Source organism: Ovis aries, chromosome 3 (assembly GCF_016772045.2).
Source record: "Ovis aries strain OAR_USU_Benz2616 breed Rambouillet chromosome 3, ARS-UI_Ramb_v3.0, whole genome shotgun sequence".
In the NCBI taxonomy this organism is placed as follows: domain Eukaryota; kingdom Metazoa; phylum Chordata; class Mammalia; order Artiodactyla; family Bovidae; genus Ovis; species Ovis aries.
In genome coordinates this window covers 45,415,065-45,440,859 of record NC_056056.1, presented here as the reverse complement: position 1 = coordinate 45,440,859, position 25,795 = coordinate 45,415,065, and the positions used below count along the sequence as shown (strand labels likewise).

At 34.8% G+C, this 25,795-nt stretch overlaps 1 protein-coding gene across 24 annotated transcripts in view; it reads left to right on the top strand.

Moving 5' to 3' along the window:
- Positions 1-25,795, top strand: part of EHBP1 (EH domain binding protein 1) — a 356,949-nt gene that overhangs the window by 123,867 nt on the left and 207,287 nt on the right. For all 24 annotated transcript variants that reach the window (XM_060412059.1, XM_060412056.1, XM_060412046.1 and 21 more), the window contains exons 6-7: positions 19,348-19,529; positions 22,048-22,187. In XM_060412059.1, the coding sequence (XP_060268042.1) occupies positions 19,348-19,529; positions 22,048-22,187 (322 nt within the window). The remainder of the gene's footprint in view (positions 1-19,347; positions 19,530-22,047; positions 22,188-25,795) is intronic.

Below are 25,795 nucleotides of genomic sequence, written 5' to 3'. Positions count from 1 at the left end.
ATAGTTTTCACAAGCTGTTTTTTTTACTTTTCTGTGTTTTATTTTTTACAGTGAACCTGCATTATTTGTGTACTAGGGAAAATATAAGGTTTCTAAATCATGAGATTAAAAGACAAAGCAGGAAAATATTAAATGTGTTAGCAACTAAAGTGGCAACAAATGGCTAACATGTTCAATATTTAAAGAGCTCCAGAAATACTTTTTAAGGGTATGATTAGTTTTACAAAAGAGAAAGTATAGATTGCTAATAAGCAAATATATTCAAGGTCGTGAATCATCAAATAAATGCAAATTAAATCAGTGAGATACAAATTTTCTCTTTAACAGTTTAGCAAAAATTTAGAAATATGTAATAGTGCAGTTGTGGTTGTGGTGAATGAGACTAGCAGTGTTACACATGGTACTTGGCTTGGTTTCTTTGCAAAGCATTCAAATTGTTATTGTTTAGTCACTAAGTCATGTCCAGCCAACTCTTTTGCTACCCCGTGGGACTGTAGCCCACCAGCGTCCTCTGTTCATGGAATTCTCCAGGCAAGAATACTAAAGTGAGTTGCCATTTCCTTCTCCATGGGATCATTCTGGCCCAAGGATTGAACCCATGACTCCTGCATTGGCAGGTGGATTCTTTACCACTGAACCACCTGGGAAGCCCAAAGCATTCAAATACTTTACTCAAAAATTCCATTTCGACTCATCAGTCCTATGAAACAGAAATGCCAGAATTACTTTGGGCATAAAAATGTTTATTGCCATGTCATTTCTAAGTGACAAATATGAAGTGACATATGGTAGTAGGGTACAGTTATGTAAATTTTTGTGTAGCCATAGTTCAGAATATATGTACAACTTTTAAAATTTTGGTTTACAAATTTATAATGTTAACTTTAAGAAACAAAAGCTTTTACAGACAGTATTATCTCAACAATTTAAAAAAAGACTAGAGAAAATATTTCAAAATATGAGCAGTGGTTTCAATAGTTGGTAAAATTTTGAGTGATTCTTTTTTTGTACTTCTGTGTTTATAATTTTCTATGACAAATTTTCTCATAACCAGGTATAAAAAATAAAAAAGGTATAGCATTAAAAAAAGTGGTCCAGGAACTTCCCTGGTAGTCTAGTAGCTATAACTCCGCACTCCCAATGCAGAAGTCATAGGTTTGATCCCTGGTCAGGGAACTGGATCCTGCATGCTAAAATAAAGATAGAAGATCCCCTTGCAGCATTTGAAACCTGGCACGGTCAAGCAAATAAATAAATATAATTTTTAAAGTGGTTACTCTCAAAGATATTTGACTTAAATACTTTAACTTGTATTTTTATGTATATCTAGAGTTTCCCTCTATTTGAGGAGGTTGAAGTTTTTTATTTGGATATTTTTAGAAGGGTTTTAGATTTTATTCAAAAATCAATAATTTTTATAAATGTTTTTAAGTACGTATCTAAACTGATTTTTAATGTTGATTCTGTCAATTTACATTTGTGCTACCAAACTCTCTTCCATCCAGCCATCTAAGTTGGTTATTTTAGCTGACATGGTTTCTAATTAAGTCTTTGTGGTTGAGCGAGCTCCTTATGGCATGTCTGCTTTAGCATTTAATTGCTCCATGGACTCCAAATTAAATTCTGTAGTATCCCATTTTGGTCTGCTGAGGAAGCAAAGATCTTTTCAGCATAGCCCAAGAAAATACAGTGCTGTGACAGCTCAAAGGACGTAGCATCACAATTTTGAAAAAGTTAGAACAGTTTGACTTCTAGATTGACTTTTTATCATTTTAAAATGAAGTTTAAAGTGTTATCACAGAGTTAAATGGAGAATGCGAGACACTAATAGGCTCTCAACAAGTATGTGTAGAATAAAGCCAAATAGTTGATCTTGATATTGTACCAAATAATTTTGATTTAGAAAGAATGAAGTCTTGGGAGTTTTTAGGTTGAATTTTAATAAAAAGTATCAAGAAACAAGTGTGATAACTCTATTAGAGATGATATAAAGTATTTTTGCACTGGGGTGACAGATTAAGAAACTTTCAAAGTCTCATCTAGTTCCGCATTATCTCATTTGACAGTTTTGGTTCTTGAATTAGTAGAGAAACTGGCTGTTTACACAAGTACTTAGGTGTGTTAGTTCTTTAATCAGAAGTAATTCAGATAGTCATATGACAGAGGGCAAGATCTAATAACTGAGACTTTTAAGCATTAGTCTGATCACACATCTTTAGAATGCTGTTTTGAATTCTAGCTACCTGTCACTTCATTGCTTGGTATGCTGATTCAGTAGTACAGAATCAGAACAGAATTTAGAGTTCTGATGGACAAGAATGAACAGATTCGGGCATTAGACTATGAGATTCCAGAAGGGTATGTGTTACAAGCATTAATTTACCATTTGGTACTTACTGCTTGCTTAAGATGATGCTGAGACATAGCATCTAAGCAGGCCAAATAAGGGTGACATGATTTCATTGATGATCACAGGTTCACATATAGAGAATTCCAATAAAATAAATTCTTAAACAATCCTAATAAGTCATTACAAATTACTCAACTGAAGAGTTTAGATCAGTGTGAAACAAGTGAATCTAGTTTTGATGGTTATTTTTCTTAATCAAAACATTCAGTTCTATTCTTATAAAATTCAAGTGAAAAATTCTGCTTCTGGCAATGTAACAGACTAGATTGCATGAATAACACCCCTTTGGGAAAACAGCTATAAGGTCAGGTAAAATATGACCAAATGATCTTTATAAATGCATTCTTGAAGTGACGCAGATAGAGAGAACCCAGAAGTCTTTTTTTTTTTTTTTTAAGTTGAAAGCAGGGCATCTACAAGATAAGTATTCATTGTAGTTTTCCCACTGAAGATTTCTACTAAACCCTTAATTTACCACTTTCACCACTGCATGAAGGTGCAGAAAAAGTCTGGCTTCTCCCTTTCCCCCAAGATGGAACATCTTCCTCTTGTTGCATGAAATTGACATCCCAGAACTGTGCCATCAGTGTGTGGATGAAGAAGAGATTAACTCACTGCACAGAAGATGAAAAGGAAAGTTGCCTTTTGTATCCTTATCATTAGTGAGTAGAAGGAATATCATCCTTGAAAATTTTTAGCAAGGATTTAGCCCTCAAATGAGTTTCACTTAAATACATTCTTGATGTTATAGTGAAATTATTAATTTGATTAAAATTTTATCCCTTAAGTATTAGTTTTTAAAATATTCTCTGTGACAAAAATAAGTATGCATAAAGCAGTTGTTCTGCACTGCAAAGGACAGAGTTAATTCAAGAAAAAGCACTTGTGTGAGTGAGTTGTAAGCTAAACTAAACACATTTTTATCCTGGAACATCACTTAAAAAACAACTAAGAGATAAACTTGTTATTCACACTTGGATATTTATTTGGTGAACATTTTCTTGAAATTGAACACAGTTAGCCTGCTACTTAAATGTTAAGTGACTGAAATTATTTGTTGCCAATGATAAAATTCAAGCTTTCAAGTGAAAATTCTAATTGCGAAAAACTTACACTCACCATGTTAAATCTGATAGTTTCCAATGCTTAAAGTTACATGATGAAAAAGGTAGCAATAAAAGCAAATGTAGTTATTTTGGTATTGTATGATGAAATGCTTCAACATGTATAGTATCTCCATAATTTAGAGAATTAGCATTTTTCAAATGATGTTACAGAATCTTGCATGAGTAAAAAAATTATCCAGCATACATGTTAGAGCCTTGGATTTTAATTTAACAGAGTTTGAAAAGTTTATTGCTGTGATTTCAGATTCCATGTTACTGTTAACATTTCAGAAACTACCATTGTGGAGTTTTGTGGAGTTTTGATATAGTATCAAAGAAGACCTCAGGTTATTTGCAAATGTCATTAAAATACCCCTCCTTTCTAACTACATATCTGTATAAGGCTGGATTTTTTAAAATATACTTTAACCAGAACAACATGTCACACAGATTGAATATGAGAGTAGATACGAGAATCGAGATTTTGGGAAGATCCCCCGGAGGAGGGCATGGCAATCCACTCTGGTATTCTTGCCTGGAGAATCCTATGGACAGAGGAGCCTGGCAGGCTATAGTCCATAGGGTCACAAAGAGTCAGACATGACTGAAGTGACTTAGCACAGAGAGATTTTAGAGACATTTACACATTAAGACATTTGTTAACATGTAAAACAGTGACAGTCTTCTCATTAAATCATTTTGTATAGAGAGTATACAGAAAGCAACAGGCCCATATGAAATCACTAACGAATTCTACCAACAGTTAAGGGAGAAATTATACCAATTCTCTACAGTGTCTTTCAGAGGGTAGACACACAGAGAATACTTCTTAACTCATTCTATGAGGCCTAGAATTACTCTATGACCAAACCAAACAAGGACATGACTAAGAAAAGAATCTACATACCAATTCCTCTTTTACACATAGATACAAAAATATTAAGCACAATATTAACAAATTGAAACCAGGTATAAAAAGAATTATATACCACCATCAAATAGATTTTATCTCAGGTATACAGATCTGATTCAGCATCTGAAATCAGTTGATGTAATTCACCACACCAACAGATTAAAAAAGAAAAATCATATGAGTATATTAATAGATGCAGAAAAAGCGTTTGATAGAATCCATCAGTCATTAAGGGCTTCCCTTGTAGCTCAGTCAGTAAAGAATCTGCCTGCAGTGCAAGAGACCTGGGTTTGATCCCTGGGTTGGGAAGATCCCCTGGAGAAGGAAATGGCAACCCATTCTAGTATCCTTGCCTGGAAAAATCTCATAGACAGAGGATCCTGGTGGGCTGCAGTCCATAGGGTTGCAACGACTGAGCGACTAACACTTATCAGCCATTAATGATAAAAACTCTCAGTTAGCTAGGAATAGAGGGGAACTTCCTAAACTAAATAAAGAATATCTACAAAAACCTTATAGCTAACATCATGCTTGATTGTGAGAAACTCAAAGCTTTCCCACTAAGATCCAGTACAAAGCAAAGATGTCTCTTTTCACTGCTTCTTTCCAATATCATAATGGAATTCCTTGTTGATGCAATAAGAGAGGACAAGGAAATTAAAAGTATATAGATTGGGAAGGGAAGATATAAGACTTTGTTCACAGAATACGTGATGGTCTATGTAGAAAATCTGAAAGAATCAACAAAAAATCTCCTAGAACTAATAAGTCATTATAGCAGGGTTGCAGGATACAAGGTTTATATACAAAAGTAATTTATTTCCTATATACTAACAGTGAACAAAGGGAATTTGAAACTAAAAGCATAATTCCATTTATATTAGCATCCCCCAAATGAAACACTTAGCAACAAATCTAACAAAATATGTACATGACCTATATGAGGAATAGTACAGAAGATCAAAATCAAATAACTAAAGTTGAGAGATACTCCATGTTCATAAATAGAAAGACTCAATATTGTCAAGATGTCACTTCTTTTCAACTTGATCTATAGATTTAAGGCAATCCCAGTGAAAATATCAGCAAGTTATGTTATGGATATCAACAAACTGATTATAAATTATATGGAGAGGCAAAGACCAACATAGTAGTAAAAAAGAACTAAGTTGGAATACCAACACTACCTGAATTCAAGGCTTACTACAAAGCTTTATTAATCAAGACAGTGTGATATTGATAATGGATTAGACAAATAATCATTGGAACAGAATAGAAAGCCCAGAAAGAGGCCCTCATACTTGTAGTCAACTGGTCTGTGACAAAGGAGCAACACACAGAACAAAGATAATCCTTTCAGCAGATGGTGCTAGAGCAACTGGATATCCTCTTCCAAATATATGGATCTAGACAGAAACTTTACATCCTCCATAAAAATTAACTTAAAGTGGATCATAGACCGAAATGTAAAATGCAAAACAATAAAACTCTTGAGATGATTACACAGGAGAAAACCTAGATGACCTTGGGCAGGATGATGTCTTTTTTAGATATGACACCAAAGGTATAATTCATGAAAGAAATAATGGATAAATTGGGCTTCATCAAAATTGAAAGCTCTTGTTTTGCTAAAGACAGTGTCAAGAGAATGAGAAGACAAATCGCAAACAAAATATTTGCAAAAGACACATGATAAAGTGCTGTTATCCAAATATATAAAGAACAGTAAGAAAATAAGCAAACTCAATTCAAAAAATGGGGCAAGAGAGATACCTCCTCAAAGAAGATATTTTTGTTGTTGTTGTTCTTCTTCTTCTTCACTTACTAAGTCATGTCCAACTCTTTGTGACCCCATGGACTGCAGCATACCAGTCTCCTCTATCCTCCACTGTCTCTTGGAGTTTGCTTAATTGCATGTCCATTTAGTCCATGATGCTATCTAACCATCTCATGCTCTGCCACCCCCTTCTCCTTTTGCCTTCAGTCTTTTCCAGTATCAGGGTCTTTTCCAGTGAGTCAACTCTTTGTAGCAGGTGGCCAAAGTATTGGAGCTTCTGCTTCAGCGTCAGTCTTTCCAGAGAATATTCAGGGTTTATTTCTTTTAAGATTGACTATTTTGATATCCTGACAATACAAGGGACTCTCAAGAATCTTCTGCAGCACCACAGTTCGAAAGCATCAATTCTTTGGCATTCAGCCTTTTTTATGGTCCAGCTCTCACATCCATACATAACACATACAGATAGCAAATAGGCATATGAAAAAATGCTCCACATCATGTTATTAGGGAAATGCAAATTAAAGCAATGAGATACTACCACACACCTATTAGAATGGCCAAAATCTGTCACACTAATAGTGTGGAGAGCATGTGGAGCAACGGGGACTCTCAAGCATTGCTGGTGGGAATGCAAACTGATACAGCCACCTTGGTGCAGTTTGGCACTTTCTTACAAAATGAAGCATACTCTTACCATATGATCCAGCAATCACACTCCTTGGTATTTACCCAAACGAAATGAAAACCGTTGTCCACACAAAAACCAGCACATGGATGTTTATAGCAACTTTATTCATAATTGCCAAAACTTGAAGCAACCAAGATGTTCTTCAGTAGATGAATGGATAAACTGTGGTACATATCGACAATAGAATATTATTCAGCGTTAAAAAGAAAAGCCATGGAGGAGCCTTAAATGCATATTACTAAATGAAAGAAGCCAATTTGAAAAGGCTACATACGGTATGATAGCAACTAATTGATGTTCTGGAAAAGGCAAAACTATGGAGACAGTGAAAAGATTGTTGGTTGCCAGGGGTGGGGAGTGGAGGAGATGAATAAGCAGAACACAGATGATGATTAGGGCCGTGAAATACCCTGTATATCATAGTGTAGCTATAGGATTCATTATAAATTTGTCCAAATTGATAGAATGTACAGCCCGCAAGTGAACCCTAAAGTAAAGTATGGATTTTGGGTGATTATGATATGTCAATGGAGGTTCATCTGTGGTAAACAATGTACCATTCTGGTGGGTGATGTTGATAATGGGGTAGGCTATGCATGTGTAGGAGCAGAGAATAAATGGAAAATCTCTTTACCTCCCTCTCAGTTTTGTTGTACACCTAAAATTGCTCACAAAAAAATTAAGTCTTAAAAAAGAAACTATATTTATTCTTCATAAAAATCTGTTAACATGTTTATTGATTATGTTTGAATGAATGAAATATTTTTAAACTTTCTGATATTTAATTTTTAATAGGGAAAGTATTGACAGGTATAACCCACACAAACAAAAGCTCTTTGTAGTTCTCAATTAAAGCATGTAAAAGGGTCTTGAGATAAAAACACTTGAGAAACATTCATCTAAACTCTCCAGTAAAAGACAGAGATTATCAGACTAGATTCAAAAATTTTCTGGATATATGCTATTTATAAGAGACAATTCTAAAATAAAAGAAAGTTGTGTTTGAAGAGGGAAAGGGAGCCTGTCACGAAGTCTGTGAACAGCTTCTCGATTTTTTCACTTCTTTATTTCATGATTTGTGTCCTTTAGGAAATGTTCTATGACCTCATATTTGAAACTTCTACTCCTCTGCTTGGTCCTTATCACATAAGGAAATACAGTGATCTGGTGAAATAGGTGACTTTGCTTAAAAATGATCCTGTTGTGAAAGTGGACAGCAGTGTATGCATACCAGTTAAATACTTTTAAAGGCCCATGAACAATTACAAAAATTGATCATGAGTCAGGCCATAATGCATGTCTTAGTAAATTTTGGAAATTAACATTATAAAGACTGTATTCTGTGACCCTACATCAGTTAGACAGTAGTCATTACATAAAGATAAGTGGAAAGACTCCATATAGAAGAAAAAGTTTATAAACATCTTGAGAATAAAAAAACTTGTAATGAAAGATTAGAAAATATTTACAGAATAACAAAAATAATTCATACTAAAATGTGAGACATATTTAAAGCAATGCTTAGAGAAATACATAGTGTTAAATGCTTACATTAGAAAAGAAGATATGCTCAGGATCCAAAAGTTAGAACAATATACTCATGGAAAACAGGAGGAAAGAAATAATAAAGATTAGCAGAAACTGCTAAAATAGAAATATACATTCACTCCAAAGGATCAAGAAAGCCAAATGATTTTGAAAGCCTGTTGAAAGAGACAACTTATAGCAAGCTTTATTTAGGAACAAAAGACTGTGAGAAGGCACAATTAGTACTTTGAATAAAGAAATGTACAAAACTATAAATTCTGCTGAGATTAAAATAGTAAAAAGATATTTTAAATAGTATTATGACACTAAATATGAAATATAGGGTGAAATGTGTAAATTCTAAGCAGAGGTGGAATACTTAATCTAAACTGATTTAGGAAGACATTGTACACCTGAATGGCTTGAATACTTCTGTAATCATTAAAGAAATTGTTATCAGTAATTAGAAACCCTCCCTGAAAGGAAACAGGCTCACATAATTTTAGATTTTTAAAAAATGTTTTCCAGGAATGTGGAGTTCCTTTAATTTTAGGAAATCTACTAATTTACTACATTATTCTGCCATAAATTCAAGGTTTGAGAAATCTTAAATTATTCCAAAAGATAAAGCTTTGGTAATTAAGGCAACATTGTCTTGTTGTGAAGTTAGAACAGTTGGCTAGTGGTACAGAATGATTATTGACCTGTATATGCAAACCAGAGTTTTGATAGAATGGGCATTGCAGGTAGGGGAAAGGATATATATATATATATATATATATATATATATATATATGTGGACTATTTAATAAACAGTGCCGTGATACTTATTTATCAATGATTTTTTTAAAAAATGAAATTGGATTCCTATCTGAAAACTTACACAAAAATTAATTCCATGTGGTAATGGCTCTTAAATATGAAAGCAGAAGTATAAAAGTTTGAAATGAGTGGTAAGAAAGCTTTATAACCTCAGGGTTGGGAAGATTTTCACAAACCCACAAACCATAAAGGAAAAGGCTGACTTTGAAATTGGATTCATTTGAAAGATTCCACAGAGAGTGAAAATACAAGCTAAAAACTGAAAGAAGATGTTTGTAGCACATATAACTGATTGTGCTCAGCATGGATTACCAGAATGCATATGTAATTAGTCAGTAACCAAAAGATAAACAGCATGGTAAGAAAAAGTATAAAAGATTTCACGGAAGAGGAAACATGTGGCTAGTAAACTATGAAAGGATAATCGATGCATTAGTAATCAGGGGAATACAATTAAGACTATAATGAGGTAATATTTAATCATCTCAGATTGGTGAAAATGAAATGTAATATTTAATTATCTCAGATTGGTGAAAATGAAAAAGAAAGAAAATTCCAAGTGTTGGTAAATGTGGAGCAATGGAAACACTTAGGGACTGTAAATTAATAAAGCCACTTTGGATTAAATTTGATATTTTCTGGTAAAGTTGAACATGAACATATCCCGTGACCCATTCTAGAAACATGTCCTAGGTGAATTCTTGTGTGTGTACATGAGGATATAGACATAAGAATATTTTTTATTGAAGTATAGTTGCTTTATAATATTATGTTAGTTTCTGCTGTATAGCAGTGTGAATCAGCCATATGTATGCATATATCCCCTCCCTCTTAAGCCTCCCTCCCATCCGCCCCCATCTCGTCCCTCTAGGTCATCACAGTACACCAATTTGAGCTCCTTATGATATATAGCTTCCTGCCAGCTATCTGTTTTACACATAGTAGTGTATACATGGTGGTTTAGTTACTAAGTTGTGTCCGACTCTTGTGACGCCATGGACGGTAGCCTGGCAGGCTCCTCTGTCAATGGGATTCTCCAGGCAGGAATACTGGAGTGGGTTGCCGTTTCCTTCTTGAGTGTATATATAGACATAATAATATTGATAGCTTTGTTTTTAATTCCAGATAACTAAACCTCAAGCAACCATGTTTATCAACAGTAAAACAGATGGGTAAACTGTAGGATATTCATGTAATAAAATATTAGGAACAATGAAATTTAATGAATTATAGTTTTACAAATCAACATGTTCATGGGGTTCATGGGGTTCTCTGTGGATCACAATAAACTGTGGAAAATTCTGAAAGAGATGGAAATACCAGACCACGTCACCTGCCTCTGGAGAAATATGTATGCAGGTCAGGAAGCAACAGTTAGAACTGGACATGAAACAGACTGGTTCCAAATAGGGAAAGGAGTACATCAAGGCTGTATATTGTCAGCCTGCTTATTTAACTTATATGGAGAGTACATCATGAGAAATGCTGGGCTGGATGAAGCACAAGCTGGAATCAAGATTGCCGGGAGAAATATCAATAACCTCAGATATGCAGGTGACACCACCCTTATGGCAGAAAGTGAAGAAGAACTAAAGAGCCTCTTGATGAAAGTGAAAGAGGAGAGTGAAAAAGTTGGCTTAAAGCTCAACATTCAGAAAACTAAGATCATGGCATCTGGTCTCATCACTTCATGGCAAATAGATGGGGAAATAGTGGAAACAGTGGCTGACTTTTTTGGGGGGGCTCCAAAATCACTGCAGATGGTGATTGCAGCCATGAAATTAAATGATGCTTACTCCTTGGAAGCAAAGTTATGACCAACCGAGACAGCATATTAAAAAGAGACATTACTTTATCCACAAAGGTCTGTCTAGTCAAAACTATGGTTTTTCCAGTAGTCATGCATGGATGTGATAGTTGGACTATAAAGAAAGCTGAGCACCGAAGAATTGATGCTTTTGAACTGTGGTGTTGGAGAAGACTCTTGAGAGTCCCTTGGACTGCAAGGATATCCAACTAGTCCATCGTAAAGATCAGTCCTGGGTGTTCGTTGAAAGGACTGATGTTGGAGCTGAAACTCCAGTACTTTGGCCACCTGTTGTGAAGAGTTGACTCATTGGAAAAGACCTTGATGCTGGGAAAGATTGAGGGCAGGAGGAGAAGGGGACAGAGGATGAGATGGTTGGATGGCTTCACCGACTCAATGGACATGAGTTTGAGTAAACTCCGGGAGTTGTTGATGGACAGGGAAGCCTTGTATGCTGCAGTTCATGGGGTCGCAAAGAGTTGGACATGACTGAGCAACTGAACTGAACTGGCATCAATATGGATAAATATCAAGAACTTAATGAGACTTGCCTGGTGGTACAGTGGATAAGAATCCACCTGTCATGAAGTGATGGGACCAGATGCCATGATATTAGTTTTTTAAAAGCTGAGACTTGAGCCAGCTTTTTCACTCTCCTCTTTCACTCTCATCAAGAGGCTCTTTAGATCCTCTTCACTTTCTGCCATTAGAGTGGTATCATCTGTATATCTGAGGTTGTTGATATTTCTCCTGGCAATCTTGATTCCAGGATATATATGTAGATAGTATTCTTTTTTCAGAGAGGGAGGGAGAGAATAACCCAAAATTCAGGGTCTAATCACCTTTGGATGAGGGAATGGGAGGGAGACAGTTTTGCATGGGAAATGAGGATTTTAAGGTACTGATATTAATTGTCTGTTAAACAGGATGGTGGGTACAGGATGTTCATTTTATTATTTGTTAAGTAGTACTTGTATGTTTTGTACTTTGTGTGATGTGTTTCAAAATTTTTTTTTAAAAAAACCCTCAAATGATAATGTCATTAGTTTAATTTTCAGGGTGTTGTGAAAAAGAAAACTGATAATAAGGTATAATACTTGACAGAATTTTTAGAACTTTTTTTGTAATAAATCTCTGAAAAAATCATAAAATCTAAGTAAGATCCTTCTCTCCTTACATGGGATAAAGTTAAATTTCTAGGTAGAGAAAACCAATCAAATACAATAGAAGAGGTATTATATTAATTATATTTATTTTGGGGTTCATAATGAGCTATTTTGTAAGAAGACCTTAACTTGAATAATTTGGACAAAAGATTTGTCCAACTTCTTACATCTAACTAGGTGTCCTGCTATCAGTATGTTATATGTATTGTTAGTTTTAGGAGGGTGGAGTGGTAAGATTTGCTATCTGTTTCTTTTTTTATTTTGGTAAAATCTACCTTGTTTAAAAAATGTATGTAAAGAAGTCTTGAGTCTTGTGAGACCATATTTATTCACTTTATAATCAGTTCATTCCTAATTAGAAAAGTTATTATAAATCTTTTCCCTCTTACGCTGTACAGGGAAAACATTTATTCACTTGTTGCTTGTTTTGTTAGGACTTGAATAGCAATGAGAGTACACTGAGGTATTCATTTCAGGTCTGGTAAGAATGTCGGGGAGGGGGGATCTTTGCATGGATTTTAGTAAAGTAACTACATTATACTTTTGAGCAAACATTGAGTTACGCTTTATTTATTTTCCTCATTTTGTTATAGACACATGGCCATTACCCCACACCTGTTACCAGGCAGTGATTACTGCAGGACCATTAGTGGTCCTGCTTAGCCATTGATTGGTGCTGCAAAGGGCCCCTCACCCAAGTGACCAACTGTCAATGAGCAACTGATAGTTGTTCTGCTCAGTCATTGGTCAGTGCTGCAATGGGCCCCTGTCCCAAGTGCTCAACTGTCAGTGAGTGACTGTGTTAGTGTTTCTGCTCAATCATTGGTTGGTGCTTCAATGGGCCCCTCCCCCAAGAGACCAGCTGGCAGTGAGTGGCTGTTAATGGTCCTATTCAGCCATTGGTCAGTGCTACAGTGGGCCCCTCCCCCAAGCAAGCAGCTGTCAATGAATGACCATTAGTGGGGCATTCAGCCAGTGGTCAGCAGAGTAGTGGTTGTCCTGTGGAGAGTGAAGAAAGAGGCAGATCCTGGTTTTCTACCCAGGGCCCTCTAGCTCACCTGGCCTCGGGTCAGTGGGTGAGCTGGAGGGCCCAGGAAACAGGCCAGGGGCTGTTCTGCTGGGCTCCAGAGCCCTCCTCAAGACCACCCACTGGCCAGGCCCAGGCCTTGAAGCAGTGGTGAACCTTTCCTCCATCCCTGCCTCTGTGACCAAATGGCAGTGGCAGTCTGCATAGGACGCAGCCTGTGGGACCTGGCTCTCTCCCCGCCGCCGTTTGGTTGGCCTAAGAAGCCTGAGGGCCAGTTGGGCCCTGGGCCTCTGGCTCCCTCAGCAATGACAGCTGGATAGGGTCTGAGGACCTGACCTTGAGGGAGCCACCAACTGAGATCTGCCTCATCAGTCAGGATCCAGACCTCAGAGGGTGAAAGTTGTGTCTTGGGAACTTGCCCTTTCTTGTCAGAACAGAGAATAACGTTTGTTTGGTGGAGGTTTACAGGAATATCGTTACCTGACCGTGACCTGACCTCAAGAGCAAAGGATCTGACACCAAAAAGTGTGCAACAACTTAACCATGTCCCTCCCTTACCTTTCCTATGAAAGAGTTTTGCTGAAAGCTTTTGGGGAGTTTAGGGTTTTTAAGGCATGAGCCACACATATCCTTACATGGCCCTCAGTAAACCTTTCTCGGTTCCAGACTCTGGTATTTTGTTTGGCTTCACTGTGCATCAGGCATATGAACTTGCATTTTGGTAACAATTTCAAGATTGGTGAATCTAGAGAGAGTACTTATAATATTAATATTAATGTATAAGCCAGGTAAAATAGTCCATGAATATTAATAATAAAACTCTACTAAATATTTTCATATATTATTGCAAGAATTTATTTAGGACATATTTATAGGATGAGAATTATTGATAAGGTATTCATCTGTTCAACTTTACAAGGTAATGTCACCTGGAGTAGGAAATGGCAACCCACTCCAGTATTCTTGCCTGGAAAATCTCATGGCCTGAGGAGCCTGGCCGACTACAGTCCATGGGGTCACAAAGAGTCGGACATGGCTGAGCGACTGAGCATACGTAAATTGTCAAGGTTAACTTTCTACCTTTTTATTGAAATTTGTCCTGAATGAACTACTTGGTGCCATAGTTAGTGACAAGGATTTGCCATTTCCCACTAAAATGTGGGAACTCTTGTCTTAGTTCTCTCTACCTTAAATGGAGGGTAAGGAAATGCAATTATGATTGGTTTTCTAAAGATGAGATACTGTGTTGAGATACTTTTTTTTTTTGTCAATTGACAGGTCTGATAAGGTTGTAATCATCCTCCCCTTCCACATGAGCGTTTATGAGAACTGTGGGGTGTTTAAAACAAACTTGAAATCCATGGGAAGGGAAGGAGAAAGCCTTTCTAAAACCTACAGTTCTGCATTTGGACTCCTGACTTTCTCAGTCTACAGAGAGATTATAAGAAGACATTCATGCATGCTGGGTGAATGGAAGGAAAGGGATTTTTAACTTACACATGGAATTTCTCCATTTCAGAGATGATTCTATGACAGTGCCTCGGAAAGTGGATGCAGCAATTTTGCCTTTCCAAACAATATTTTTCATCACTGCTTTTTGCAGTACTTGTATTATCAGTGATGGATTATCTGGGATAATTTTCTTCAAAGGGAGTTTGTTATATACAAGCTACAATGTATTACAGAGTAGAAAAGTAAAGCTCTAAAAGTTTCAGAAACGTTTGATGAATGGATAAGGATCTGAACATCCTCTCTCACCCCACAACCGACCAGCTACTCAGTGGAATGTAGTGTAGTGTAGTAAATGTAATGTTACAATCAGCACGCCCTCTCATCCAGGCAGTTTCTCAGAAGAAAATGAAGTCTTACTAGTAAAGTTAATGTAATTTCTAGATTCTAGAAAATGCTGACCTAATCAGTTGGGGCCACCAACTGTTTTGTTGCTTGGATTTCCCTCAGATTTCTCTATTTGTAGGAGAGGTATTTTCTTATGAGGAATATGATAAATATCATTGGTTACTGTCTGGTGATGAAAATTACCTGGTGTGTATGATACACAGGTGGTAGCCAGGGAACCTTCAAGTTGGGAAAAGAAACTTTTTCTTTCAGTTGTTTGGTTTAAATTTTATTCTGGATCTTCACAGTCAATGTTATCAGTTGTATTATGGTGTTCAGGGCTTGCCTTGGATGCAATATTTCTTTTGAAAATGAATTTTCTTTTTACTTTGTGATCTTTTAAATGTTGCACCAATTATGCTTCATGCATTGTTACATCTTCATTTGGTTAATGTAATGTCTAGTTCATTTCCAATAAATACATTGCTGCCTGTTAAAAAAAAAAAATTAAAAAAATAAAAAAAACAAAAAAAAAAAAGAAAAAAAAAAAGAAAAAAAAAAAAACAAGGTAATGTCAAATTGCTTTCCAAAATGGCTGTATCAATTGAAGCTCTGTCCTGTAGTATTAAGAGAATTTACATTGTCCCTCATCCTATTAACACTTGGTATTGTCCAGCTTTTGAAGATACTCACCAATCTTGAGAATGTGGGAAACTGAAGCTCAGATACATGAAGAAATATACCAAAGATTAGCCAGAGAATAAATGCTGGTCATGTTCTAATCCAAGTTTTTCTGATTACAACTACAATAATGTGGGTTTCAAAGAAATGGAAATATATGGGCTAAGTTGTTTTTATGACAGAATAGTTATGAAAAATGAGATTAAAATTTCCTTTAGTAATTTCCTTAGGGGAAATATTTCTGAAAGTATGATTTTTAGATTAACTGGATCAGAATCACTTGATAGAAGAGATGGGCTTATGAGAGGGTCAAGATGGGAATTGGGAGGGGAGGTACTTACTGTTTTTAGAAATGCCACAGATTCCTGAGGCATCTCTAGTTTAGCATCTCTTGGAGTGGGATCCAGGTATTTAAATTATCTAAAGCTGGCCTAGTTTTATTTTATTTTTTGATGAACACTAAATAAGAACTTATGCTTTATGGATGTTGAAATAATTCCCAAAATGCTGCCAGATTCACATATAAATAGCTTAGGCTGGGAGTCAGAAACTTAGCTGAATGTTTATATATAAACAATCCCTTCTTACTGACTTCAGTCATCTAACCTCTTTTCTCTAAGGGTTCCTTTTACTATTTTTTTTTCCTTTATTTTTCTCCTCTTGTCCAGCCTTCATCTGAAATGAAATAGCATTAGGACTTTGACAGTAATAATAGTAATTGTCTCTAAAGTCTCTCTGCCAGGCTGACCCCTAGTCCTTTAAGGAAGAACTATAGGATACAAAAGACATATAGCAATGCAATCAGTTATTTTATTCTTCTCTATAAAACTGATGATAACAATGATACTATTCTTGGGTGGTGGATATAGATATAGACCAGATGGTTGTAAAAAGTGAAGATTCATGGAGCTGGAGTTAGAAAGATGAAAGATCCTTATGTTTTTCTCATTATTGTTCTGCTAAAAAATGTCTTTTCTATGACAGCTAATTTTAAAGAGGAAAACAATGACTGAGCTGGGTAAAGAATTACTAAAAACATCTCTTAGGTCCCCTTTCCTATCAAGGATACAGGCTCTAAGTGAGATCCTATGTTAATATTAGAAATGGACACTGTAGACTCGAAAGAGTTCTTTTCTGCTTGCCTGCCCAGACCTTACCTTGCTTAGCAATAATGAAATCAATAGAAAGTTAATCATCAAAACTCTAGATTTTGCAGGAGTCATCCTTAAACTAGGCTTTCAAAATTATGTACATTTCCAAGTTATCTTAATTTTTATAGTTTGATTATTTGGTTATAAAATGAAATAATTACTTTTAAGGAATCAATGTCGTATTTTGTGAAATAGATTTGTTTAACAAATATGAAAACAATATGTAGCAATTTGTATGCCATGCTTTCAAAACAGAGGCTTTAAATCCTATATTTTATGTAGTAGTTGTTAGCTATTCTAAAGGTACAAGGAGAGATTATTGTTCATATCAGTGTAATAAATTGATACTCTCAGATCATAGTTTTTCATTTTGTACATTGTCACAACCTTGGACCTTAATCTTATTCTTTGATTGACAGTAGCGACCAAGGAAAGAACATTTATATTGTCTGGGACATTCGCATCTGTTCAACTTGATTCAGTTGAAGTATTTGCATATTCTTAAGTGTTTCTTCTTAGAGGTCTGAAATCCTTCTCAAGTGCTTGATGCATTTTTAAAATTCATTCATAAGGTATCTACATGCACTAATAGTTCTGTGTAATATGCTGTGCATAATCTGACAGATAAGACCACTTTTTAAAACAAGGTATTCTTTAAGGATGCTACACTACATTTTTACTTGTTTTGCTGGCAGAAATGTCAAATTTTTTCAAAAGGCCATTTTAATATTTTGATTAAATTAGTGTATCTTTATTTTAGGCAAGTTTGTCAATCATAGGGCAAATAAAGATTTTTTGAATAATAATTCAGAAGTTAATAATAGTTTCTCCTGCCTTGGTTGGAAAATTGAGTAATTTTTAGAAAACTGTTATAGAACTTGAATGGATTTCTGTTCGGTCTCCTCATTTTACAGGGAAAATTACCAAGCCTCAAGTTCACTGACTTACTCAAAGTCACACAGCTTAGAAATTAGGTCTTATTTTAGGTCTGAACTCTCAGACTAGTTAAAGCCCAAGGATTGCTGGTATATGACTTCTGATTTACATTATTTATTAATTACTCTGTGTCTAAGATTTCTTCTTACCATTAGAACACATAGTCAAAGATTATGTCTTATTCATTTTTATATCTCTGCAGAATTGACATCGTGTCTTAAACATAGTTAATGCCCAATTATTATCCTGTTGTTCTATTTTCATTATTTTCTTAGGCTATTATGCTATAAAGAATAATTTTGGAATGAGATAGTTTATTAATGGAATGTTAAGCATCTTTAATAGCAGATAGGTTTCATTTTGTGTTCCAATTTTAGTAAATTAACAATAACTGTGTGGAGAAGAGTTGAGATCTGCTGGGGTCATTGAGCATTATCCAGCACAGACATACAATCAGAGAAACCAGCTCTTTCTAATTTGATTTATGTCATCTTAGGGAGGGAAGAGAGGACTTTAGACTGGAGTGAGTAGAAAAGATCCTGGGAACAATTAAGTCTCAAAGTACAGGACAGATACAGAATTCAGAGACTGAAAAAAACGAGGTAGAAATGCCACTGAGGCTGGGGTTCTTTAAGAAATTTGAAGGTTCAAAAAGAAGAAATATCATTAGGTTACATTAAATATAATCAAAGGGGAGGGAATTGATTATTAATGCTTTTGATACCTAGCTTTGTGCTAGAACCTTTTTTTAAGGAAACCTTGCGTGCATGCTCAGTTGGTTAAGTCACGTCTGACTCTATGCAACCCTGTGCAACTATAGCTATGCAACTATAGCTTGTCAGGCTCCTCTGTCCATGAGATTTTCAGGCAAGAATACTGGAGTGGGTTGCCATGCCCTCCTCCAGGGGATCTTCACCACCCAGGGATCAAACCCGCGGTGTCGCCTGTGTCTTCTGCATCTCAGGCAGATTCTTTACCACAGAGCCACCTGGAAAGCCTGGAAACCTTAGGTTACATGAAATATAATTAAAGGAAGGAAAACAGTTGTTGAGTATTAATGCTTTGATACCTAGCTTTGGGCTAGATCCTCTTTTTACAAGAGACCTGGATACTTTGCTATACTAGTTTGCATTCCTTGCTTTTCCTTTCCTGAGATATTTAAGGTTGTTCTAGTCTTCCCTTATTTCTCTGAGCCAGCTATCTCCAATTTTTCTCTGCCTTACACACACAGGTACACCCGTGGCTTATTCATGTTGATATATGGCAAACACCACCAAAATATTGTAAAGTAATTAGCCTCCAAATAAAATAAATTAATTTTTTAAAAAGATATTAAACTTGTGATATAACCTTATTTCAGCTTTATTTCAGTATTATAGGAATTCATTGGAGAAAGAAGTCTCAACAGCTGTTTAATCAAATTACTAAAATAACATTCAAAGATACTTGGCTATAAAGTAAATAACTCCAAATTACGTAATGAATTTTATCTTCCAGGAATCCCCTTCTGGTCGAAGAAAAGCTCTTGCCACCACCAGCATCAACATGAAACAGTATGCAAGCCCAATGCCAACGCAGACTGACGTCAAATTAAAATTCAAGCCATTGTCTAAAAAAGTTGTATCTGCCACTCTTCAGTTTTCATTGTCTTGCATTTTCCTTCGGGAAGGAAAAGCCACGTAAGTTTCTTTTGTCAGATAAGCTGCTTCAAAGAATGTTTGTTTGTTTGTTTGTTTTTTAAGAAAACATTGTAGGTAAATAGCTTTTGTCTCAGTAAACTGGCAACAGTTGAGAACATCCTACCACATACCAATCATTCTTGCCATTCTTTGTTTCAGAAGCTGAATTAGATGTACTTCTTGTTATTTATAGTCTCTTTTGATGCTAGAGAATGAACAGTAATATAAAAATGACTTTAGCAATTTTTAAAAATTTACAATGTGTATTATAGGCTATCATAGGTTTTATATTTCAGTGTCTTCAGTGTAAGTAGTTGTACTGTGAAGTACACAGTTCATTTTGTAGAGATGTGTGATGCAGCTGAGGCATGAGGGGAACCCAAAATGAAAAGTTTAGGATAAGAAGAATGAAAGAACTAAAGGAACTTTTGCCAATTCAGGTTTTTTGGCTCAGCATTTCAAAAATTGTACAGGAAAGGTACAATACAGTTTAGATAACCAGTTTGCTATAACCATTATCTTTTGCAAATATCACTTCTTAAGCAGTGCATAGCATTGCACAAAGATAGTTCCTATACCCAGTTGTAGTCTCCTGAAAGAATAAAATTCTAACTGGTTAGAATGAGATGTACATACCTAGAGCAAGGAAAAAAAATAATAACATTTCTCTTAGTTGTTCCATACAGTCAAATCAACAGTAAGTGTATGTTTTGAGTGTAGTGAAAGGGTTAGTACGTACTTGGAATACTGAGAGGAAAACAGAAATTCTGTGCCTAAGACTTCAGTGGTGATAGGAAGAATGAGCATTTCATTCTAATCTGCATCACACTTCTGAATGTGTTTGACCTAGTGGAAAGTGGTTACTATAATTGGCCATGTCTGTTTGACTGATTAGACTGGATCCTGTGCGTCAGTCAAAACGAGATGTTTGGCACTCATCTACAAATGACTTGGTAGATAACAATAAGCCTCTTCTCTGCAAAGTTGGCTTCTGTGGGAGTGAGGTAGAGGGACAGTGCAGCAAGCAATTACGTCTTTCATCTCAGGACTTTAAATTATAGATTTAAATATTGAAAAGTTAAAGACCTTACCCTGAAGTTCAAGCCAAAATGAAAAGAAAGGAAGCAGAGAAAGAAGAGAGACATAGTCAGAGAAGATTCTTTGAAGGTGGACTCCTTTCTACTAGGCAGAAGCAGTAAGTGATTTAGCACCATTCATGGGAATTTGGGTGAGAGGAAATTCAGTCAAACTAAGTATCAGTTTGAGTGAAGTATGTTCTCAGAACACTCTAAACCACCCCTCTATCTCCTCATTGGTTGCCTGCTCACCTTTCCCAAAGAAAATGTTCAGGGCAAAAATATAGGGGATAAAATTAAGCAAGTTAACATTTTAAGAACACAGTTATATATTGAGATTATATCCTAGTGATAGGAAAGCAGTTTGTAAGGCATTCGCATAAAGTCATACAACTGTTTTTGCCCATATAGATTTTGTATCACTAAGTTTGTCTTGAAAAGGGGAAATTATTTTGTTAACTCTAAGCTTATATGAGATAAAATGTGAAGAATTAAAAAAAAACAGTTTAGTCTGCAAAATCATGTCATATTTAGAAGATAAGTGAATGTTAACAAGCATACTTTATAAAAGCAAATTATCTTTTGTTTTGTTTTTATTGTGGTAAAATGAGAAACAGTGTTTTAATTCAGCTTTCTGGATTTGATGGAAAAATACCAGATTGAAATTTAGTTAGTACATATCATGTTAGAAATATGTTTCATTCACTGTAGTTTATTTGAAATTTAAGGTGAGAATAATAGATTAAGAAAACTTAACGTTAGTTAACATTGAGTAGTACACTATATAAGTTTGTATTTAAAATACTTTAAAAATCATTTTTACGTTTTATCAAATGTATGGTCTTTAATTAACCCGATGGAAATTTAACCCATTTTTCATTATGTAATTCTTACAAAGGCTAGGCTTTCAAGTGCTTTTTCAATTACTGTAGTTTCTTAACTTTTGGCAAGTTTAAACTCCTTTGAGAAAAATGCACATTTAAACAAGATTTAAATATAATTTACAGGGTTTACCACTTCTTTTTACTCCTACCCACAAAACCAAAAGGATTCTTGGACTTTAGATAAAGAATTTCTATTCTAATTACTTCTGCAAGTTTGAATATTTTTCAAGTCTAGATCTCATCTGCTTTACAAACTGTCCTGATATTTTATGAAACAAGTTTTTGTTTCCAAACTTCATGATCAGAAAACCATACTTTAATTCCATGAAGAAAATTTTAGATATGTAGCACAGAATTTAAATAACCAGTTAATCATTTACTGTCTATAAATTAAATGTTCAATTTAAAAATTAATGAATGTTTATTCAATAGTTTTGTATAACTGTTTGAAAAGTCTTGTTAACATTTAGAGAGAAGAAATATATTAATATTATTTTCTTAAGAAACAACCCTTTTTTAGGCAATGTCAGTTAATAAACTGTATTATCATTGATGTAGGGATGAAGACATGCAAAGTTTGGCTAGTTTGATGAGTATGAAGCAAGCTGACATTGGCAATCTAGATGACTTTGAGGAAGATAATGAAGATGATGATGAGAACCGAGTGAACCAAGAGGAAAAGGCAGCAAAAATTACTGGTTGGTTGGTTTTATTTGCTTTAAACTAAAAATTTAGCTTTTTTTGCAGAAAAATTCATTGTTGTTTCCCAGGAAAAAATCAATTCCACTAACAAGGTATTTTTTCTTCCTTAATAATATATTTTCTTCCTTCCTAATATAATACAGCATTTAGCTTGCTGGAAACTTTATATGCTGATGGTAATAACAGAGTTTAGCAAGTCCAAGGCTAGTCAAGAAAGCATCAAACTTTATCGAAACTACTGAATATAGTATGAAGTAGCCTAAATATGTTCATAGTTATTTTGTCATTGTATGGAATGAATGCTAAGTAAAAATCTGTCTTAAGGATAAGATGAGGAGATATATTGACTACTTTCCCCTAGTTCATGTTCATTTATTCACATAAAGTGTATGGACATTCTTTGTTTTGAATTTGTATACATCTTATGTATCCTTATATCTAGAAGCTTCCATGCAAGTATTCCTTATAGCTGGTTTGATCAAACTACTAAGATGGTTAGTAGTTCAAACCTCTTTGTATTAATTGGTCAATAAATGTTTATCAACAATCTGGTCAATAAATGTTTATCAACAATCTGGCTATCACCCTTAAGGAAGTCATGTTACACCTTTATTATTGGAATGAAAATCAAGTACTCTATACATATTCCTTTCAGCTAGTAAATTGCTGTCAATTTTTGGATGGATATCCCTTGACTTCTATTATCTATTCACCTCTTGGTGATTTTTCCAAATTAATTGGGCACTCTGGCACTGAACTCTTGGCTATGCCTCAATTCTTGCTGTTTTATGGGGGATTTCCTTTGATCACATGGATGAGCAATTTAATTTCTTAGTTAAAAACTTCTGTGACTTCCTCAACTCCAGTGACCTTCACTTTTACTTCTGTTAAAAGGAAATGGTCAGATTTGTATGCAAAGATAGATGTTTTGTCCTGAGCAAATTTTATAAATTACCGTTGACCCTTTACTGATTTCAACTGCATAGGTCCACTTGAATGTACATATTTTTTAATAGTAAATAGTGCAGTACTACATGATCTGTGGAGGTGAATATGTAGGAACTGAGGACTTGAAGGATCCATGAATATAGAAGGCCAGCTATAAGTTATACGTGGATTTTCCACTGTACAGAGGGTTGATGTTCCTTAAACCCTGTTTTATTCAAGGGTCAGCTGCATTGTTTTCTAATTTATGTTTGCCATTTTGATTTCTTATTTAACCCAAGAATGTTTAGAAGAATGTGCTTTGTCGTGGGCTGTGTTTATTTCTAGTTTAATTCGAATAAGATTCTGAAGCCTATCCTATCTCAATTTAAAAAAAAATATGATTGAGATCTTTTTCTTTGTAGTGTAGATAGATGATCTGTTTTTGTAAGTATTTTATGAGCATCTTTTTATATGTATCTTCTCTTTGTTAGATTCAGCATGTAGCTTTTAGACCCAAGTTTACATTTATATCGTTTACTTTTTATATTCTTATGCTTTGTGTATAGTTCATCAGTGAAAGAGAACTTCAATCCTAAATTATGTAGTTCATAAAAATTTATTCTTATACCTTTGTTATGAATTATAATTTGATCAATTTGTACCATTTAATGCCTGTTGTCTAAAGTTTTTGCCTGATGTTGATATTTGTAATCCATACCTTCTTTGTATTTGGTGTATTTATCACTTTATTTTTATCCTATCTGTGTTAGATACTTCTCTTCATAAGCAATATTTTGTTATATTTCTTGCTAACTGACCTACTTAATTTCATTTCTATTACTTTATACTTTTATTTGGGGATTTTCTTATTTTTTTCTACCCACTCTTTATATTTTTACCATTCTTAAATGTTCTTTAGTAGAGTAAATTGAAAGTTATACATCCTCTATTTTCATTTTGGAATAGTATCCTCTGAAATAAATAAGCCAGAGGGATAACTGAGCTTGTATTTCTCTACTAACATTAAAAGTGAAGCAGAATGTGTTGACTCACCTTGTGTAAGATGAGAAATTCAATATGATTTCCTCTTCTCTTTATTTGAATTTCTCCCTCCAACCCCTCCTGGCTATTATTTTTATTTCAATAACATTTTGGGATTTCTTTTTTCAATAATAAATGTTGACATTTGCTTGTTATAATGTCAGCAGAATTATATAATAATTTTAAAAATGCCATGTCTTTGCTGTCTTTGAGTTCTTTGTTTGATTTGGCTAGTTGAAGTACTTCAGGAAGGGAAGTTATGTCCTTCCCTTACCAATTCCAACTACTACTTACCTATTCTTCAAATTTTAATTCTTTTGCCACATCCTCTGAGAAGCCTCTTATGTCCTCTCCATTTAAAATTGTCACTCTGCCCCTTGTGCACTGTACCATTTGCAAATGCATGCATTTTCTTACAGCATGAGTTTTTTATTCCAGTTGAGATGTAATTCAATCTTTTAATTAGAGAATATGGTTTATTCTTTGTATATGGCTTTTGGTTAAAACTAAATCTCAGTTAGGTATTTATACCATTAGTAGCAACTAGAATGCCACACATTTTCATTGTTATAGCCATTTTGATCAATGTTGTATATTTTCATCACAGCAGTGGGCAAAAATGGTGATAGCATGTCACAAGTTCTGCATTGCTACTGAAAAGAAAAGGAAGGACAGTATTTTTGAGCAAAATACAGGTTTAGTGAAAGGATTCAGTAGTAATTAGATTTTATAGCTGAACTCTTATCTGAGTCCATTTGAGCTGCTATAACAAAATAACAAAGATTGGATAGTTTATAAACAATAGAAATTTGTTTCTCACAGTTTTGGAGACTGGAAGTCTGAGATCAGTGTGTCAACATGGTTGGGTAAGGACCATCTTCTGGGTCACAGACTTTTCATTGTATTCTTTACATGGTGGATGGGGGCAAGGGAGTTCTTTTGGGCCTCTTTTATAAGACTATTAATCTCATCCAGCCTCATAACCTAGTCACCTGCCAAATGCCCCACCTCCTAATACTATCACATTGTAAATTAGGATTTCATTATATGAATTTTGAGAGACACAGACATTCATACCACACCTTTATTGCTTAAACAAACATATATACTTTAATTTCTAAGATCTCTACTGCAGAGGTAACTTCTGGGGGTAGCCTAAAATTCTCTGACTCTAATAGAAGTTACTTTTGATGATCCAGAATTTCTTTGGAATGCTGCTGGTTTGTGTTATTATTTATTTTCCATATTTTATGCAATTTCTTCAAGATAGAGACTATATTTTGATCATTTTTTCGTCTCTAGCTTCTAGCACATTGTCTGGAACACACTAAGAGTTTAAAATATTTTAAATGAAAGGTCACAAATGAGTGAGTGGGCTTCTCTCTCCTATTGTAGCCCACATCGGTCACTCTGACCTATTGTCTTGTTCCATTCATTTTGACTTTTATACTGTCTTATATTAATATAAGATGCGATGATCCCATTTGATGGACAAAATGCAATCTGGAGGAGACACATAATTCAGACCTTAAATAATTCAAGAGTAAATAATTCATAATACAAAAGTAATGAATATAAACTGTGTATTGAGAGAGCATAGGTAAATACTGACCTTGGATGATTACGTTTGTTTTAG